Below are 20,594 nucleotides of genomic sequence, written 5' to 3'. Positions count from 1 at the left end.
GATACCAAATTTTTTACAAATATTTTTAACGTCGAAAAAAAAAACAATTGTAAAACTAAGAATCGTTTTTCAGAGTTGTCAGGGATAAAACAAGAAAATTGAAATAATACATTTCAATCTTTTTTCCGGTGAAAAGTCGATATATTACATATTTCTAAAATAAACCTTCATATTTTTAAATTTCAGCTTTAATTTCAAATTAGATGTTTATTATTATCTCGGTATTATATTATTTAATCACTTGATTACTTTGATAAATCTCTTATTTACCATTTAATTTAAATAATTTTTTAAATAACAGTGAAATATAATTAAATAATAATAATAAGTGAAACAGGACCGATGTGATATACAATCAATTAGAGGGAAAAACGGATCTTGGTAGCCTTAGTAGCCTAATAATAATATTGTGTGAATTTTACATCCTTTTCCAAACTCAGTAAACTGCGCGTCGGTCTTCAAAACAGCTCTTTGTTGGAACAGTAAATCCACATAGTTAAATCGATAATTGATTTAAATTTTGATGTTCATAAGCATCCTCATTAAAATCACTGTAAAAAATTTATTGCAAAAAATATTACCTCAGTCAAATAAAATAAAAAATGTGACATCACACAAGGTGATCACGTTCATCCATTGCTAGCGAAAAGATTGCAAAGAAATGTACGAAGAATATTCTTTAACATATAAACAGGTCACCGCGTCATTTATTACATCACAATATTTCATTTCATGAATTTCTCATTGTGTCGGTTATTGCGTTCTGTTGCGTTACATTTCACAAATTCAGACATCACATGGACGATTCACAAGGGACGTTACATCGAATTAGTGATCAATCCTCTTCCTGCTTCGCCCGCATTTTCACCCGTTTCAATTCCTCGTAACGCACGACGTACTCATTCACCGTCGCGCGCAGATCCCCGTTGTTCTCCATTGTGAGTTCGAGGGAGGAGAACAGGCTCTCCACTAAATGGCTCGGCCACTCGTCGGTCGATTTGACAATCGTTTCGACCAGATCCTCGATTTGCGAGCTGAAGAGCTTCTCGGTGCTGGACGGTGCCGAAGATGCGCCGGATGTTAATCTCTGCCGTTTGGACGGCTGGCCCTCGCCGGACGCGTTGTACTCTCTCTTGATGGCCGTTCCTAAGAATCGTCAAGCTTAGAAGAGTATACAAATCCATTGTGATCTAGCACAATTATGTCCATTTCTATCAAAGATAGATTAACTTTAATCTCGGTTTAGCTTAAGGTAAATGTACCAATGCCTGGGCAGTCAGTGGACTGTCAAGGACTGATTAAAATCAAAGACAAAAATACTTTTCTTGTATTTTGAAACTTTAGTTATAGTATCCAAACGTTAATTACTTTCTATCTTTTTTTAACTTTTAGAACTAGAAAAAGATGAATGGTAAGTTAGATCAAGATTAAAATTAAACTGCGATAGAAATGAACATTAATGTGTTGATAACTCAATTCTAAGAAAGTTGGACTTATGAGATTGTCAATTAGCAGTTACTCGATCTGGAAGACGTCGAGTGCGAGGACCGTACAGCTCCGAGCTTATTTCGCGCTTTCGATTGCGTTTTAATCTTTCTGGTCGTGCGTGCCGCGCTAATCTCTTCGAGGCCATTACGATGGACATTAACAACGGGGTAAATATTGCACGTAAAACTTGTACTCTTTAACGTACCTAGTAATCCGCTGGAATCGGCAGGGTGTACGTGATTCCTCAGCTTTCTAGTCTCGCCCTTGAGCTTCTTCGGGGACAAGATTGACGCCAGATCCGCTGCGTTAGAAGTCAATTTATTATTAACGATCGTACGCTACCGTTTCAAATGGATAATTACCTTGCGAGGAGCGATCGGACAGACTGTCGGAGTTTCCATTGAACAGTTGCTTGAAAAAGGAACGTCGCTTTTGCGACGAAGGCGATCTCACTTCGTACACTTCGCCGCGATTATCGTCGTACAATTCTGCAATCTGTGACAAGTGGCGCAAGCAGTCGATAATTGTTCACTTATGAGCAAACGTATTGCAAATATATCAACATTTAAAGGTCGGTCGTTTAAAAGACTAACGCTGCTATTTTGCTTGATTCTATCTGGGCTACTTTTACTTTTAGAATAATTGAGGGCTTCCATGCAAGATGTAAAGTCAGAAAACTCCATTTTTTCTCAAAACTACTGTCGTCATGCAATAGGAATGTAAGTATCATTAAAATGTTATTTTCTTATACTTTGAGATAATATGTTAAAATAAGTATTTTTATTTATTACAATTTTATAAAAGCTTCAGAAAAAACCAAAACGGATTTTTATTAGTATCAAAATTTAAATCGATTATCGATTTAAGTGTGTGGAGATACACTGTTTTCTTTTCATATTTTACTTAGCTCCGGTTTACAGTGCCCTATTTCTAAAATAATCAAGCAGAAAAATTGGGAAACGCTTTCGCAGGCTTTTTAAATGCGCTTTTCGTTATGTCCATCAAATCTATAAGATTGTAAGTTTTACTTATCTTCCTCTTGCAACAACAAAAAAACAAAGATGTAAGTCGACTTACGTCCCTCTTGGATGAAGGCCCTCAATTCCATAAATGTTACTTTTAACATATGATAGTACATTTCGATAAATATGCTTACTTAATAAGATCACATTTAAGCCCAGAAGTGACCGCTTAAACTTTAACGTATTAAATATTTACGAAACATGTGCAGAGAAATATATAAAATGTGAAATGAGAGCGTGTTGAAAAGACAAAAAAAATGTCAACCTCCGATGGCAGATTAACGTGTCGACAGTGGGCGGTCATTAGCACGAGCATGTGCACCGATCGATCGAGACCGCGCATTAAAGAGGTAAAAACCACTCTCGTCGTCTCGTCCACCAGGTCCCACCAGGTCAAGACCCCGGGCATGTACAGCAACGCCGGTAGGGTGCGACGCGCGGTTTTGATCTTCTGTTATCATAACAGAACGACTGTCGTCTTATTACATTTTTCCCAAGGGGAGGAAAGTAAGGTGGTTTCTACTTGTATCATGGCTTCTTCGGCCGCCTTGCCCGTTTCCTCGAACAGCGTTGTGATGTCCAGGATGTGGCACGGCAGGTGTTCCAGGGTGTGCAGCAACGCCGGTCCCAGATGACGAGTGTGAGCGTCGTCGCCGCACAGCAAAATTCGCGGGCAACCGCTCGATTTGGACGTGGCCTTGCCTGTACTGCGGTCCCACGCGAATCAGTATTAAATTTTCGCCTCTTTCGGGACGCGACACTTACATGTTATCGGAAGTCAGCATGCCGGCCGGACAAAGTGTCTGTAAGCGCGACAGGATTCCCGCTAGGTCCTCCTGCAACAGAGGCTGGATCCTGAGAGATAAACTCTTGATCGGGGCGACGATGACGCGATGCGACGCGGGAACGATGTTCTGGCGCGCCTTCAGGAAATCTTCCTTTTCTACCTTGACGAGAAATCAGCATTTCTCTCAGTCGTTTAATTTTATAAGAACAATATAAAATATACAAAATAATGTATAATAATATATAATAATGAAACGTATACACGTATATTTTATATAAATACTATTTTCATATAAAGTCTACTTCCTGCAAAGTAAATAATTTTATTTTGTTTGTTATTTCAAATTGGTATTTATTGTCACCAAATAGCTTACTTTGAGGTGGCGTTCGTTGATATGATACTTGGATTTGGAATTATAGATCTGCGGATAATTTCTGCGAACGGAACACATGACTGCTTCAGCGCAAAGAGCCTGCAGATCGCTGCCGCAGAATCCTAACGTTTTCGACGCCAGATACGCTAGGAACTTCTGCGTCGGTTTCTGCTTCCAACTTTTGATGTGCACCTATATTCGCCGTACGGAAACACATTAACACGTTTTCCCTCTTTATCTTCTTCCTTATATATCTGTGATATTTTTTTACTAGCAGATACAATACCGAAAGTATCTCTTTTCTAGCGCTGTAGCAAGGTAAAGGAAAGTACAGCTCTTTGTCGAATCTGCCGGGTCTTCTCAGAGCGGGATCTATCGCGTCGATTCTGTTGGTCGCCCCTATTACTATGATCTCGGAATTACTCTCCAGACCGTCCATCAGAGCCAAGAGAGTGGAGACCACGCTGGCGTGAACAAAATCCTGCCGACTGGATCTCACAGGCGCGAGACCGTCAACTTCATCGAAGAAAATGATACATGGTTTCGTTTGTTGTGCCTGGAGAAAAAAAAACGATAATTTCTTCGGATTAAAGATGAGGTCGATACGCAAGATTTTTCATGCGGATTCGATTTTATGATACAATCTGTTCAAAATAGCTAATTGTAAGTTTTAAAGAAAGATCACAAAGCGATCCTTTTAGATTTAAACATTTATCCTTAAAGTGTGTGCACGGAATTTTAAAAGATCGAACTTCACCGACCAGGGAGAAAATCTTTTCGAGCTTCTTTTCGCTCTCTCCGACCCACTTGCTAAGACAGTCAGAACCCTTGCGCGAAATAAAGGAGACTTTGCGCTCGGAATTGCTGCATTCTGTCGCTAATGCGCTGGCCACGAGAGTCTTTCCCGTTCCTAACAAAGAATGGAAGCAACAGTGTTAAATTAAAGGCTGAAATTGAAACAAAGACCTTGAATTAAATAATATTTTGTTATTTTTAACTATCACATATATCGAAATTTATTATTTTCGCACAGAACAGTATTATTTTAAAACTCATCTATTGGTTTAATTAAATTAACATTGTTTTAGTTAAATTAACGATATATTGAGTAGGAGCAGTGGCAACCTATATGGTTATAAATGACTCAAATTAAGTATAATTTGACACTAAGTACAAATTTAACAGTGAAGAGAGATCCTGAGCTCAAACAGGATTTGGCATTACCTGGAGGACCGTAGAACAACAAACCGCGCGGCGGTCTGAGATTGAATTTGGCATATACGTCTCCATACATCAACGGAAACAGGACCATCTCCTTCACGATTCTAATGTGCTTCTCCAGCCCTCCGATGCAGGAGAAATCCTTCGTCGCGCCGGACATCCTTCTTTCAAGAGTTCGAAAAGAGCCAAACCGATCTATCTCCACTTCTGTTGCTTGTAATTAATGTCAGTTACTATGGTCGACGTATCGGTACAAATCCCACAATTTATTCGCGCATTCTGAAATGATCTTGTACGATCGGTATCGTTACTGGAATTTTTACGCAAATGTTATTCGGTGTTATGAGAATCCACTACTCAATTTCAACATTATTCCTGACATCATCGTCGGCTAAACAGACGGAAAATCACAAGGATCGATTGCCGTATCGATACGACGGCTTTCGTATGTTTCGCACGGAGATAAAAATGTATACTCACCATATCGAAATATTCAGGCATTCTCCAGGTATTCCTGCCGGTCAATGTATAAAAACCCTTTGCGATGAGAATTAAGGAACGGGCGAGAAGGGATGCAAATAAATCGCCGGCGGATCGGTTACATTACGAAATTTTTATTTCACTATAATATATGACAATAAAATGTATTACTTATATGATAAAATAAATAAGGCAGTGGATACATCTCGTCGCTTTTCGTCCGTATCTTTCATAACTTCGTGTAATGTCTTCATAACGTAGTGTAATGCGTCTAAATTCTTAAGGCTACCATCTACTTCTGCGTGTGTTCGTCAGTAGAAAAAATTGCCGGATACCTGATATGCTACAGCTCAAGCTCGAGCGCGTTTAATACTTCGTTCTTCGTAAAAATTAGTCTTTAGAGACGTTATTTAAGAGAGAAAGAGAGAGAGAGAGAGAGAGAGAGAGAGAGAGAGAGAGAGAGAGAGAGAGAGAGAGAGAGAGAGATACAAATAAGTGTGGTCGCTCGTCCGTAATCGGCAGTGTTTGCAAGATAGCTTCTCGATCCGATAGTACACGCATCGTTTATACTATAAATGTGGATTTCATGCGGCATGCCGGAGAATATACTGCGCCAAGAAACGTAAAAATCGCGGAACGCGGCCGTCCCTTTCGGATTCGTTTTATCTCGAAGCGGAATGTAAAACTTGTAATCGCTAGGAGAAAAATCGTATATGTACACACAATCCGCGGTCCGACTGCAAGATTATCGGTGTGACCTTTCCGTCGTTTTACTTGAACACTTTGCAACAATTGTAAATTGTTATGTACGCGGGGTGAGTTTCGCTGGTGCATTATCTGTCGTTAGCTTCTTTGGCAAATACCCGGATACTTTGTATGGTACGATCGCCGTCGGCGGAGTACCATCGTCGCAAGAGATTATCGGTGATAATTCGCGTGAAACGATCTTTTTTTCTTCCCCCCCCCCGTTTTTCGTCCTTCTTCGTTTTCAATCGAGGCTGAGAATCGAGAACGTTGTACATACATCACATGCATTAATACGAACGCTGGAAAAAAGCGCGTTTCTTGTTTCCCTTTTTTTTCTTCTTCTTCTAAACCTCAGTCTTGTTCGCGCGACGCGCGCGATTCTACTTACTAAAGAAATTCGCAATACAATCGAATTTCGACGAACGATCCAATCGCCGAACGGAACGAATTCTTATTTACGCTAACTACAAAATTTCTTCGCTACGAATGTATCGGCCTGACACGCCGAGAATACGATAACGCTACTAACAAAACTCGGTAGATTACCCACCTAATCGTGCTCCTGCGCGAACGAAAATTTCACATTTTAACAACAACGACGTATCCCTAAGAAAGATATTACTTCGTGGATCACATGAGAGATTTATCGATAGAATTTATTTACTATAGCTCCTATTCGATTGTATAGTTTTGAACAGCAAAAGGATGGATCGCGTGCCCTGTATATGTACGTTGCCTCCGAACATTATATTGTTTAAAACGGTTATTGGAGAGAATCTGCTTTTCAGAGACTGTCCATGACAGCTTAAGTGAAAACGAGCTTTTCGTCTCGTCGCATACGGCTTCATCCTCTGTGGTAACTAATCGTTCACAATTACAGCAAGTCACAACCAATACACGAATCTGGGGAAGGCAAGTTATACCCTAAATATTCGCTAATATTTATACATGTACATATAACACAAAGTCTCCCAGAATCGTCACAGTTCTTTTCGAGCGTGAATACTCGATTTCTGAATAATAAGAACGGCAGTTTTTTTTTCTCTTTAAATCAAGGCATATAGATTCGAAATTGTAAACCGAGAATTGTAAAAATAAAATAATTTTTTGCACTTTTGGAATAAAAATAGGATGGTCGAAAGATCGAGACAATAAAAAAGGAAACATAATCGAATCGAAATAATAAAAAAAGAAAATATAATCGAAGAAGGTGCGATAGTCCTGGGATATTTTGTAGAGCGACGGCCAGATATTCAAGAGTGCTTAGGACCGACTGGAAGTCTCAATGTTTTGTAATTATTTCATTGCCGTTTCAGATTTTTACCGATATTACTTATCTCTCCTGAAAAATTTAGTAAAATGGAGTGATTTTTTATTCTTGCGCCAATTCTTCAAGTCCTAATCCGGACATTTAACACGTAATTAATTGCTACGGCTCATCTTTGAAGATCTAATGCGCGAACGATCAATTTTACAATTTTATAAAATCATTCACTTTTCAGAGCCTTCGAAATTGATCTAAACATGACTAACTAGCCGCCACTGCATCGTATATATATAATATATATATATTTTTTTTTATCGAGGTATTTCATATTTATAGTAGTGTACGTGTGTGTATATTAAGTGCCCTGTTTCCATCTTCAACGAGTAAAACCTTATACTTTTTACAACTTTGGTCTATTTAAATTGCAGATTACTAGTTTTGAATGTACCTTAAGTTATTTCGTATGAACTGTACTGCATTAATACAAGATCAAAAGTTATCATCACAAGAAAAACACCACATTTAACTGGAACAATTGTTCGGTAAGTGAAAAAAAAAGTAACAGGATTTTGATGAAACAAAATACTCTGTTATAGATATACAATATTCACTATCTTATGTTTCTTTAATCCCTTGACTGTCAAACGGAAATATTCCTAAAAATAAACCTGGCCAAAAGTGCTCATGACAGAAATATTTGCACATTTGCAATTAAAATGGGATACTATATTTTTATGTTTTTGGGGTCGCTGAATTCAAATCTGAAATCAAAATTGCGAAATTTAAAATAGCGGATGCAATGGCGGATCAAAAATGAAAAAAATTTATTCAATTTGCATGAAAATTTTTGAAATCGCTGATTTCAAATTTAAAATAAAAATTCAAGAATTGGCAAATTCAATATGATGGGCAAAACATTTAAAATATAGTTTAATTTGCTTAAAAATTTTTTATTTTGAATTTTTTTTATAATTTTACTAACTTCTTTGTCAAAAGCATTTTTGGCGCATAAATATTTTTTTCGTCTAACAGCAAGGGATTAAATACGATAACTTGGAATAATTTTCGTGATTTATATCTTAAAATTAAATCCCTTTATGTGGATTTTTTCAGATGATAAGCTTTGATTTACTCATTTTCATACGTCAAGTATACCATCTTATACTAGTAATAATTTGAATTGATACATTCTGTAGCACGAGGTATATTTTGATACACGAGGAGAAAACCACGATCTTATATATATGTAACAACTATAAAGAAATGATACACGATACGTATTTCGGCTTTCCCTGTTACGTGTGAGTAAATTTTTATTCGAATCCAAGATGGATATCTGGAATAATTTCTCATCAGCAATATAATAAAATGCCGATTATCATAAATATTTAAAATGACGATAATCCAAAATTAAGGACGATCGTCATATCATGATAATGTCTTTATTTAACAAAGATTACCTAAAACAGTTAAGTACACAATGTACCAATTCTAATATTTTCATTTTCCTATATAATCAACATAATGTAGAAACTTGACAGAAAAATAATTTTTGCAAAATGTGTCTGTATATATGTAAAGTACACATACATATATTAAATTATCGAAGATTAAATTAAAAACTTATATCTTACGTGTTATACGTATTATATATTGTCAGATATTAAGTTTTTAATTAGATCTTGTATATCCAATCTGAAATCTTTCGTACAAGTGTTCTCAAACAAGAGTCCACGATTATCCTAAAGGAATATTATGTAAGAATGTTAGCGATTGGCTACTTACTTTTTCCTTATTTCTTTTTTTTTCCACTTTTATCGCTGACATATAAAAGTGATATAATCTCAAAAATAAAAATGGTTTGAACACAATGATAAAAAAAAAAATATTATTTCATCAAGTCAATTATAATGAATAATTGAATATGCATTTTATTTATTAAATTTAAATCAAATTAATTTTATAAAAAAGATGTATATGTATAAACGGCAGTAATAATAAATCTAACTCGTTCTTTCTTATTATTTCAGCCCTATATGTGATTAAGAGTCGTGATATTATCTTATTTTTGTATGAAATATCAAATAATCACTCGATTGGACATTTACAGTGTTTTTTCGAATATGTACAAAATCCAATCCATATTATTCGAAACTCAATATTCAACTAAAATTGCCTGTTATGTCACATAGCAATGCAATTGCTTTGTAGATATATGCTGTTATTCACCTAAAAGTTGGCAGTAGAATAACTAAGAAATATAGCATTCCAAAGTTCCGTTTGATACAACAATGATAATATCCGGTTTTGCATTCAGTATAAATATACAAAAAAAGACCTTCCGCAGGTATCGCAATGGCGTAATAATGTAGTACGTTTGTCTTGTTAGTAACATGCAGTTTCTTTCATACAATGTCATACCTGTATATTGTACTCTACTGACGTTGTGACTTGTACTCTGTAAACTTTTCCACTTCCTTGAGCAAGTCCTAAAAGTATACCAATGTTTGTTAACATACGTTGAAATTGGATAAGCTGATATTGTTCATCATTCTGTAGTTTCTATAATTTTTATAATCAATAAAATGTATATTTACCTTTGGCAGTGATTTTCTATCGTATTTCTGAGCATATTTTCCAACGCATCTGCTTAGTTGCACATAGATATCGCATAATACCTCGACAGGAAAGTCTTTTGTTATTTCAACGGTAAAATGCCATGCATTTTCCAATTCGCTTTTATCAACTACAATTTTCTCATTTTCTTCAATCTTATCCCGGCTAGTATCGCTGCTCTCGATGGCGAATGACAAATCATCCATGCTTTCGCGTCGAGATGACGAACTCGAATCGCCATTCACCATTGGCTTGTCTTCATCCACGAAGCTTATTTCCATTTGAAGATTATCTATCCGTTGATCCACGACAGTGCCGTTTTGACTCCCCTTTGAATTCTCATTTTGCGAATCATTCTCTGAATCGGTATTGTCGAACAACCTCATATGCCCATTCAAAACGCTATTCGCCTCGGTTTCAAATTCTTGGAATTTTTCTAGATCGATACTAGTGGTAGTTTCATTGTTTAACGATTTATTCGCGACTATTTCAGTGACGTTCTCATCGAAAGCAATTTTCTTCTTTTTATGGATTTTCTTCACGTAGCCACGCGCCCAAGCGGGTATTTTACGCTTCCTCGAACTGCCGAATTTCTTTCCGTTCACGACGAGAGAATGACTAGAATTTACAGACTCCTTCTTCTCCGCTCGCTCGCCCGTGGAAATGGATTCCAGTTTGGAATTCTTGCTTTCTTCCTCATTATCACAATTGTTCTCTAAAATTCGGCGAGTCTTCGAAATTTCGCGACACTTGTCCTCGAAATCGGAGTCCAGTTCGGCTTTTATTAAAGCGTAAGCGTTGTCACGTAAGGAACACGCTCGATGTCTTATCAATTTGTCCGCAGGATCCCTGTGAGAGGAGAACACAACGTGTTAGCAGTGTATAAAAAATTCATATTCTAGCATTCCATCGAATAGAAAGCGTGATGACTAATGGGAGTGGTCTTCAATGATGCGTGGTGAATTAGTTATAATGGTGTGTCTAGCAAAACATCAACGATTATGGTGCGCTCTAAATTGAAAACCACTATTATCTACGGAGCGATAACAGCATTACGGATAAACAGCAAAAAGCTCAACTACCTCTTTAATATTCCGAGGGAAGGCCTATCACGTAAGCTGACATGAAAACACACAATATACGAATGTCAGTATAGAAAAAGACAGTATCGCTAGAGAAGAACCTTAAGTTATAGCATAATATCAATAACTGCTTCTGTAACGGAGATATTCTCGCACGAGACTCGTATGACTGTTTTCCTTGACCGGCGAGAAATGTCAGAAAGATCGCTTCCTAATTTAGTTACTGACCTGTCTGGGTTATATTCTAGAGCATTTCTGCATATGAGATCAATATCGTCGAGAAATTCGCGGGCGCAGAGGTAGCAGTTCATATCGATCTTGGTCATCATCGTTTCCAGATCCATAGGCTGCTTTATTATCTGGTTGTAATCCGGTACTTCTTCCGTGTCCACCGGTTTCGTAAACATGAAAAATCTGAAACACATCGTTCCATTAAACCCCTCTGACCAACTGTAAAAAAAAGAAAGACTGAAAATAATTTACACGATACTTACTGTCGATTTCTCGCTAGTTTAGCGCATATCTCTCTCAGGAAAATTCGTAACTCTCTCAGAGATACCTCATCTTTCTCGTACATGATCCGCTTCTCCTGTTCCGTTAATTTTTTTGGCAACGGATTCGGCGCTAATGGCAGTGTTTCTAAAACCTCTACTTTGTTACTTTTGATCTGTGGTTGTCTTAGACTCTGAACGATAAAAATGGGCCGGAAGAATTTCATTCTTTGTCCGGTGGTGGGAGTCTTCATGGAATACACCTCCCCGCGTAATTCACTGAACAAGCTTTTTAATTGATTTGGGAGATCTTGATACGTTGCATCGCTCGTTGCGAGAATTAAAATTGGCAATGAAGGATCAAGTGCTGCGATACGGCACAAGAAGACTGCTTTTACTGTTTCCGGCACGAGGGGCCACCATTGATTGATCGATCGAATGTAAATTGTGGACGGTACGTTTCTAACCGCCTCGTTAAATACCTACAATAATTTACAATTATTAATATTTATCTATAATATTCAACTATCGGAATAAAAACTTTTCTTTCTTTGATAACAATAAGTACATATCACATATAAATTAACAAAATCACAAAATATACAAGATTATATCTTTTCGTCATTTTTGGTTATTATAAAATTAAGGAGTTTTAAAACTTTTAGATAAATACATAAATTTAAAAGCTTAATCTAACAATGTTGTGTGTATTTGCTATATTAACCTGCACGCAAGTTTCTTCCGGGGATCGAGCACTTTCCGCAAACAATGTGCTGACATCTAAAATCTGGACTGGCAGATGTTCCATACAATGTAGCAATGCTTGAGCTAAATGAGGTCCCTGACCTTCAGAAAGACTGCCACCCGAGATCAATAATCTTGGACGATAGATGCCCTTGGCATTCCTCATTCTATAAAAAGAAACCACGATATATAGATAATAATTTAAAAGAACGTATTTTTATCACCAATTTTATTATTGTTATATAAGGAATAATTACTTTGCCATTGCAGGATTTACACCTTGAGGAAATGTTCCTTTGATTAAATTAAGCAAATCTTCCAATGGAGGCGCTAATAGTGGTTCCATAAAAGGCTGCAATTTTCTTCCTGCGCATGGAGCTACTCTATGGGATGACGGAACGAGCATAGAGCTTGCTTGCATAAAGTCACGTTTCTTTACCTGTTTTAATTAATATAATTAATATCAATAACTTTTAAAATAAAATTCCAATTGTATACTAGTCATTATTCCTCTCATTACAAAACGTACTTGGACTCTCTCCGGATCCAGCAATAATCTGTCGTTTGTCATATAAATTTGTGGGTAAGTTCTCCTTAATGCCTGTAGTACTGCCTCAGTGCACAAGGCTCTCAGGTCTGAGCCGCAATAACCAGTCGCCTTCTCCGCCAATATCTCCAGTAATTGTTCGGACGGCGTTTTTTTCCATTTACTAACATGAATTTTCAGAATCTCTAATCTCTCTTTTTTGGCCGGTAAAGCAAAACAGAGTTCGCGATCAAAACGGCCGGGTCTTCGAAGGGCTGGATCAATCGCATCGATTCTATTCGTCGCGCCGATAACTATAACCTTTTACAAGGAAAAAGGAAAAACTTAGAAAATTTTCAACATCGTTTTTAGGATGCTGAGAAACTCAGTGCTAGAGCAGTCCCTTGTTAAGCAAAAGATCTGGGTTTGATTCCCAAAAAATTGCCATTCCACATATATATTTTATATTAATATTATAAATTGAATGGGAAAATCCGCTATGATAAAAATAAAGTACACGAACTTAAAGTAACTAAACTGGAGATAAATAAACCATAATATATTGCATTATCCCTTGGAAAACAAAAATCTCCAACTAATAAAAATAAGTTTTAAAATCAGTTCTCCAAAATGAAGGTGGGCAAGGAGCTTACAACTTCTCAAAAATTGCGACTGTAATAAAACTAATGAAAGCCAAGGTCCATATAAGACTATAGCACTTTTACATTAAAAGTCAAGGTTCAAATCAGGCTGTAGACATCAAACAATTATTTCTATTACCTGTCCTCTGTCACTGAGACCATCCATAAGCGCTAAAAGTGTAGATACAATACTGGCGTGTATCTGATCCTGCTTAGTACTTCTGACAGGTGCCAGACCATCTATTTCGTCAAAAAATATTATGGACGGTTTCATTTGTTGAGCCTGTTCAAATAACAATCTCAATTGCCGTTCCGATTCCCCGACCCACTTTGACAGACAGTCCGCTCCTTTCCTCATGAAGAATGCCATTTTCGTGTTGCCTTGACTGCATTCATTTGCCAGTGCTCTAGCTATTAGTGTCTTGCCAGTCCCTGAAATAAATTTCCAAGTTGCATAAAAATTAAAACGAGTTTCCATTATGCTGCACTTTAAAAAGGTATATTGTATATACCTGGAGGGCCATAGAACAAGACACCCTTCGGTGGAGTAATGTCGAAACACTCAAGTATGTCTGGATACAGCATGGGAAAGATGACCATCTCCTTAAGGCATTCAATGTGTTTTCGAAGACCTCCGACGTCACTAAATCTAATGTTAGTATCTAACGTTATAGGATTTATGTCAGCTTTTCCATCGGGTGGACCGCCTTGTTGTATGGTCGATTGTCTTTAAAATATTCAACATTTACGTATGCTATAACGAACGTATCATTCGATAAATATTTTTTTCATGATATATATACAAGTACCTTGCTTTTTTGCCTTTCTTCTTGTCATAACGTTGAGGCTCGGAGTCAGTAGAGTCGGCAGAACTCGTGCTCTTATTTCTATGCTTCCTTCTTCTCATTGAATTACTGAGAACACTTCTAAGGGCTCTAATAGAACGCCTAACCGGCTCTACGTTAGCTTGAAACCTATCTACGGTAGGCTTTTTTTGACGTAAACTATACTTCCTAGGCCCGGGAGAATCCGAAGATTCGCTTAGATCACTATCCTCCACTGTAGATAAATATATCGTATTACCATTTTGGAAGAGAAAACAAATATACCTGTTATGCTGCAGCGTTGGCAAACCTAAAACTTTTCCTTACCTCTTGGCAGTTGTCGTTGAGTCGTGCGCCTCGTCCTCTTAATCCGCGTATACATATCCTCATATCCCTAACGAAAAATAATGTAAATAAAAGATACATAAAATTTACAGATCGCCATTCAACTGTAGAAAAATGAGCTACAGAAATTCACTTACGTCTTCATTTTCAGAGTTGTCATTATCATTATTATCTGGCTTTTCACTTTCGCGCGAGCTATCATCGTCCGCCTCCTCTTGCTCCACCTTGGGCTTCTCAGTTTTCTCACCTACACTTCCGCATAATCTGGTTACGGGACCTTCTCGAAATCTGCTTGGACTGTCAGACTTTCTCGTTCTAAAAGGAAACATTTTAACTTCAGTTATATTAAATTCCATTAAGCACGTGTATAAGCGTTCAATTAAATTGCATGCCTAGTGTCTTTCTCCTCATTCGCTGGTCTCGTTTGTTCGCTGACATCCTTTTCCGGCTCAGTTCGTTCTTTCAGCTCACGATCGGCTCTAGCTCGAAGTTCTCTGCTATTTTGTCGATCGTGTTCCGTTCTGTCCCTAAGATGCCTCGTCGGAGTTTTATTAGGTGGATGATTTTCGCGAGATCTCAAGGGCATGCGGTCTCGGAGATCACGTTTTCTACCAGGGACATCGTCCACCATCTCTTTGTCCGAAGAAGAAGGATGTTGTTGAAACATAGGATATCCTTTCAAAGTTTGTGTTCCTGTTAATTTTAAGAAACATTTGTGAAACAGTTGCGGTCTCCGGTTCTAAATATGCGCAATATTTATGAAAATGTATATGTTGTACAACATTAGTGGTTAAAAGCTAACTATTTCGCTTTACAATTAAGTGGCGCGTTCTTTATTTATTGAACATCTCAATTGTACCTAGTATCCAGCTTGTATTAAGATTGTCATACGTCTGCATCCTGTTACGCGTACTGCGACGTACGCTTAAATTGTTTCTAGTTAAGTGCGAATTAGAGCCGGAATGTGACCTCAGCTTGCGCAAGCTCTTGGCCCGCCTGACGTTCGCCTCCAAGTTGTGGTTGCGAGGAACAAAGATCTCTTCGTCGGTATCCATTGAGTCCAATGCAGGATCATCATCACACATTATCTATGAAATAATTTTACTACATACACCAGAGTACGCATACCGGCATCTATAACCCTGTGGGGACACTGTGGGCCTTTTAAGAGTTACAGTCGATTATCACTTTTTGAAACCTAAGATGATACATGAATTTTTTTAGATTTTTTGTAACACAGTAATGCTTTCAAAAACTCTTTAGAGTTTAAAAGGTGTCCCAGGGTGTCTGGATGAGTGCTCCAAAAACACAGTGTCCACACAGCGTTAAGGATATGTTTACGTACAAACACATGGCAGACAATTAAGCGAGGGACATGTGCGCAAAGCTCTTCGCAAAGGCCTAGAAAGATATTCTCTTAATATTATTCTCTATATTTTCTCTAAAGTCCTGATCCCTATTCTTACAAGAATACACGCGTTTCGTTAAAACGCCCTACGAAAACAAACGGCACATATACAAAGGTATAGACACGTTACTGCGAAATTAATTGCGCGAGGTGCAAAAAACCTCGATAGATTTCCGAGTGAAAATTCTACGCGACTAAATGGCATCGCGACACGCTCGAGCAAAAAGGAGGAGGGAAACGGAGAACTCGTCTTGACAATAAACAACAAACAGAACGATACGCAATCCCCTCTCTCTTTCTTTCTCTCCGTCTCGCTCTTTTTCGTGATCTCGCGCATTCCCGGTTCCTCTGGCGATTCTCGCCCCGCCGTCTCAATCCAGCGCGAACGACGATTATACCTTCATCTGGCCAATTCTTGTTGCCGATGCGCGAGGAAAGCGTTAAAACCGCGAACGTCCGTCATATGCGTGGGACAGTGCGGAGCTGCGTTCACGATCTCTCGCGAGGGGACTCCGGACTCCGGACTGTCCTTTTCCGGAAGAGGAGCAGGAGCGCGAGCACGCTGGCCACGGAATCGCCGTCTCACCGTCGCGGTGCCGAGTGCCGAGTGCCGAGTTAACGCACGGCCGAAGCTCGTCGTTACTCCGTTTCGGCGTTCAGGGTAGAATCACGCGACCGACGTTACTGCCCGCCGAACGGTATCGGGGGACCGAGACGGCACACGATTCCGGATCGAGTACAATTGCAAAATCCGTGTATCATCTGTATACCGCACACAGACGCACGCGCCGCGCACACACGTACGCGTCGCACACACAAGCGTGCGGATCGCGCATGGCGCATGCGCACACGCCACGGTCACCACGCCAGTTTTTTTGCGTAACCGCACGAACGTGCATTCGGGTGCGCAGCGCCTACTCTCGGAAGACCGAAAAATGTTCCGCGTTCCGCCATCCATATACGTAATAGCCGCACGATTCGAAAGTGCGGCTCGCACTTTTGTAATATGCAAATTCTTTATATACATTTGCGAACAGACTCATACGATAACTACACAATGTGACAAACAGCAATATTAATTAATTAAAATTAATTGTACCACTACCTATCAGGTCGCAGGAGAGAAATTTATAGGCTTTTGTATCCCTTCTGCGTAATAAAGGAAGAATTTCGATATTCCTTTGATATATCGTTGCGTTCCAAAACTCATCACAGAAAAACATCTCGACTCTCCCCGTCCGCGAACATATGACACATATATATATATATATATATATATATATATATATATGTGTGTGTGTGTGTGTGTTATTACATATGTTGTTACATACCATACGGTGCCATACGGTACATTGTTGTCACACCGATAATAAAGGCTACGGCTAGATATTCGTAGACTAGTCATCGCGATGATTTACGGAATTGGGACGTCGATGTGACACGCATAATGACCCGATTCATTTTCATTTTAAGTAACGATATATTCTTACAAATGCATCACGCGAAGTTGAAGTTAGTGACGTTTGTGTCGTGCCACTTTGCGGAACGATTCGGATCCACGCCGATTGATCGCCGACCATGCATGTAATAGGGAAAAAAATTATAGCAAAAACGTTAATGATTAGTCTCATGTGTGTCTCATTGGAAGAATTTAAATAAATGCTAATCGTGGTGGATATATTGTATAATCGCGAGAAATGCGATAAATCTTTGATTCAGAATCGTAATGATGAGTATACGGGTGCTTCCTGCGTGGATATAAAGAGCTCGGTCATTCTATGAATTAATTCGTGTCCCACACGTCTCCTTTTGTATTAATTAAATACTAAACATGTTTTCGATCGTGTACAACTTGTGGCCAATGCTAGAAGATATTATAGGTAAAAATGCTGTGTTAACGTAAGCCTTGATACATACGTCATCATTAGGAATATAACATAACGCTGTCTTAATTAATTATGTTACCTCATCACACTTAAAAAAAAAATAAGCATTTGTGAAAGTGCACGTTTAGACATATGACGCTTCTTATTTGTACACAAGTAGATATTTAGTTTTTTGTTTATAATTTGTATAAGAATGTGTACCTTTTGAAGAGAGTAATGCAGTTTAACGATCGTTAAAGAATGTACTTTGTATTATTTTCAGTTCAGTACATTGACTTGGACTTTACATTGTGGCTGACATGGCTCCTAATGCCACTCCTTGTAACATTTCTACTCCCGCTTGTAATTGCGCTGCTGCTGTACTTAACTGCCTTAATGTTGTACATCTACAAGCTACACAGGTTTGAATATAACGTATCGGTTACAAACATAACGCGTGTATATCAAAAATGCAATATAATTTATTATATAATATTAACTGTAACATAGATAACTCATTTGTATCATGCCGATTGTTATAATGAAATAATTCGCTTTTAGAAGCAACGAGTGCAAACTTGTGAATGCATTGGCTCATAACATACGTTTTAATTTATAATTTTTTACAAAATTGTGTTCAAAACAGTTTCCCAGTTTATATAAAAGAAATATACCGCATAGTTTTTATATAAAAAGCATACTTAAAAGAAACATTTTCTTTTCTTTCAGGGTTAGATTAAGAAATGCTTATGGTACTGCATGGCGAGACGCAGCTCTCCATATGGTTGCAGCTGCCTGGGACGCACACGGTTGGATTTGGCATGGTACATCCCAGTCTAATAATTTATATAAGAAGCACTGGGCATTAGAAAGCATTTCAATCGAGCTACACAAGCCCTGTATTTTTTTTTACTGGCAGTGCTGAAAATATATAGTTTGCGTCACGTAACTATAGATTTTCAGTACTGGCAGTGAATATAGGAACACGCCCAAGGTTTCTTGATACATGATTTGTTCATTAGAATATAACACGTATAATTCTTTAACAGGATATGAAATTGTGGGCATAGAGAATATTCCACGGGACAAGCCAGTATTATTCATATATTACCATGGAGCTATCCCAGTCGATGTGTATTATTTTGCATCCAAAGTATTTCTATACAATTCAAAACTAATCCGCCTGGTGGTAGATCGATTTCTCTTCATGATTCCTGGTTGGTCCATATTCGCTGACGTTCTGAAAATTATACCCGGCACAGTTCAGACTTGTTCAGCTATTTTAAAAGAGGGACATATGCTCGCTATTTCTCCGGGTGGAGTGTACGAAGCTCAGTTTGGGGATTCCTATTATGAGCTTATGTGGCAAAAAAGGATGGGCTTTGCAAAGGTCGCTCTCGATGCGAAAGTGGTGCGTTCTCTTCAAAAGTTTTGTATTATTTTATTTTATTATATTGTAATGGTTGTTTCTCATTAGAGTATAGTTCCTTTCTTTACGAAAAATCTCAGAGAAGCATTTAGAACTGTAAGTTGGGGAAGAAGAATATGGCTGAAGATATATGCCACGACGAAACTTCCTCTTGTACCGATTTACGGTGGCTTTCCGGTAAAATTGGTGACGTATGTAGGTGAACCTATTTCGTACGACGGGAGTCTTACGCCCGAAGAGTTGCAGACAAAGGTAAATAATTATGAAGGTGTAAAACACGTCCTACACTTTCCAAATAATATCACTCGAAAATATTTCAACATACTTTCAGGTTGCTGATAGTCTTAGAGATTTAATAAGCAAACATCAAAAAGTACCTGGTAATATTACACGGGCTTTAGTGGAAAGAATACGTAATACAGAGAAGCATAAGGATTAACGATGATCTGCGCTTTTTGATGTACTTAATGATTAATAAGACGCAATACTTTTAACAGTTATTTTAATGTAATATTTTAGACTCTCTAATTAGTTAGACTCTCTTTTTAGGTGATAATATTAAAAAAGAGAATATAATAAAGTTATTCCATTCGATAGAAATTTTTATTATTGATATAAGTATATTTATAAGTAGATATTTATATTTATTTTATATTTGTACTTAAATATATATATACTTGATTATTATAGAGAGAAAGTAGTTTATTTATATTTTTATAGAAATTTTTTGTATAATTGAATGTCAAATGGCATGCAATGTAAAATAATTTACCTTATCATTATTGTGTTAAGTAAGATAACATGAAATGTGATTATTTAACAGTTATGCGTTTCTGCACTCTATTATCTTATATTTCCTATGTTTTCTTTACTGTGTATTAAAATTGTTTTATTATTAATTTTGTGCGGGAAAGGATTGCAATAAACAATGATAAATCTATTTTTAATAAAAGAAGTACATCAAGTCAAATTGCTTATTGTTATCCCTTGTCTTTTGTTACATGCGCTTGCTTCGTATTAGCGACTATTATCGCAAAGATAATATATTTTGACTGTTCAACAAACGTTGAGAGTTGATGTATAATGATTATATAACTGTGAGTAAATTTATTCGTTAAGGATAAGATTGCAGAGTTATAAAGTTTTTATAAGAAATAATGAAAAAGTATAAGTGTAAACCTTTACTACGTTTACGCGAGCGTTACTTCTGTAGTACGATAATTCCTTCGCGTAAACGG

General features: G+C 37.5%; 3 protein-coding genes across 5 annotated transcripts; 1 reads left to right on the top strand and 2 right to left on the bottom strand.

The window, feature by feature from the left end:
• Positions 1 to 535: 535 nt before the first annotated feature.
• Positions 536 to 5,206, bottom strand: LOC143893971 (ATPase family AAA domain-containing protein 2-like). Its single transcript, XM_077399917.1, has 9 exons — positions 4,432 to 5,206; positions 3,957 to 4,226; positions 3,671 to 3,862; positions 3,276 to 3,457; positions 3,034 to 3,217; positions 2,776 to 2,961; positions 1,851 to 1,983; positions 1,694 to 1,789; positions 536 to 1,146 (listed from the first exon to the last, which is right to left on the bottom strand). Exons 2-9 carry the CDS (start codon positions 4,107 to 4,109, stop codon positions 836 to 838), a joined length of 1,437 nt encoding a protein of 478 aa, XP_077256043.1. The 5' UTR covers positions 4,110 to 4,226; positions 4,432 to 5,206; the 3' UTR covers positions 536 to 835.
• Positions 5,207 to 5,485: 279 nt separating this feature from the next.
• LOC143893965 (ATPase family AAA domain-containing protein 2) lies at positions 5,486 to 16,835 on the bottom strand. 3 transcript variants are annotated; one of them, XM_077399887.1, is made up of 17 exons: positions 16,461 to 16,835; positions 16,000 to 16,055; positions 15,514 to 15,742; positions 15,047 to 15,347; positions 14,792 to 14,969; positions 14,637 to 14,703; positions 14,295 to 14,544; positions 13,998 to 14,212; positions 13,625 to 13,917; positions 12,848 to 13,165; positions 12,576 to 12,757; positions 12,299 to 12,485; positions 11,578 to 12,056; positions 11,312 to 11,497; positions 11,084 to 11,119; positions 9,983 to 10,850; positions 5,486 to 9,874 (listed from the first exon to the last, which is right to left on the bottom strand). In XM_077399887.1, the coding sequence occupies exons 3-17, from the start codon at positions 15,737 to 15,739 to the stop codon at positions 9,821 to 9,823; spliced, it is 3,840 nt and encodes a 1,279-aa protein (XP_077256013.1). In that variant the 5' UTR covers positions 15,740 to 15,742; positions 16,000 to 16,055; positions 16,461 to 16,835; the 3' UTR covers positions 5,486 to 9,820. The 3 variants fall into 3 exon arrangements, with proteins under 3 accessions (XP_077256013.1, XP_077256012.1, XP_077256014.1); XM_077399886.1 differs by lacking the exon at positions 16,000 to 16,055; XM_077399888.1 differs by lacking the exons at positions 11,084 to 11,119; positions 16,000 to 16,055.
• A 546-nt stretch (positions 16,836 to 17,381) lies between these two features.
• On the top strand, positions 17,382 to 20,320 carry LOC143893976 (DGAT1/2-independent enzyme synthesizing storage lipids). The gene is made up of 6 exons (XM_077399924.1): positions 17,382 to 17,942; positions 18,211 to 18,349; positions 18,657 to 18,751; positions 18,977 to 19,338; positions 19,405 to 19,608; positions 19,688 to 20,320. The coding sequence occupies exons 1-6, from the start codon at positions 17,894 to 17,896 to the stop codon at positions 19,793 to 19,795; spliced, it is 957 nt and encodes a 318-aa protein (XP_077256050.1). The 5' UTR covers positions 17,382 to 17,893; the 3' UTR covers positions 19,796 to 20,320.
• The last annotated feature ends 274 nt before the right edge of the window (positions 20,321 to 20,594 follow it).

Source organism: Temnothorax americanus, unplaced genomic scaffold (genome assembly GCF_048541705.1).
Source record: "Temnothorax americanus isolate GAGA-0224 unplaced genomic scaffold, ASM4854170v1 Scaffold13, whole genome shotgun sequence".
NCBI classification, from domain to species: Eukaryota; Metazoa; Arthropoda; class Insecta; order Hymenoptera; family Formicidae; genus Temnothorax; species Temnothorax americanus.
This window is presented reverse-complemented; position numbering and strand designations above follow the sequence as displayed.

Coding starts and splice junctions, on each gene's coding strand:
- LOC143893971 (XM_077399917.1), bottom strand. CDS start 4,109: ATGGACGGTCTGGAGAGTAATTCCGAGATCATAGTAATAGGGGCGACC. Junction 3,218..3,275: donor ATGCTGACTTCCGATAACAT/GTAAGTGTCGCG, acceptor GTGGGACCGCAG/TACAGGCAAGGCCACGTCCA. Junction 1,984..2,775: donor ACGTTAATCTGCCATCGGAG/GTTGACATTTTT, acceptor CACTTGTCACAG/ATTGCAGAATTGTACGACGA.
- LOC143893965 (XM_077399886.1), bottom strand. Junction 14,970..15,046: donor AATGAGGAGAAAGACACTAG/GCATGCAATTTA, acceptor GTTTCCTTTTAG/AACGAGAAAGTCTGACAGTC. Junction 10,851..11,083: donor TCCCTCGGAATATTAAAGAG/GTAGTTGAGCTT, acceptor CTCCTCTCACAG/GGATCCTGCGGACAAATTGA.
- LOC143893976 (XM_077399924.1), top strand. CDS start 17,894: ATGTTTTCGATCGTGTACAACTTGTGGCCAATGCTAGAAGATATTATA. Junction 18,350..18,656: donor TACATCTACAAGCTACACAG/GTTTGAATATAA, acceptor CTTTTCTTTCAG/GGTTAGATTAAGAAATGCTT. Junction 19,609..19,687: donor CCGAAGAGTTGCAGACAAAG/GTAAATAATTAT, acceptor ACATACTTTCAG/GTTGCTGATAGTCTTAGAGA.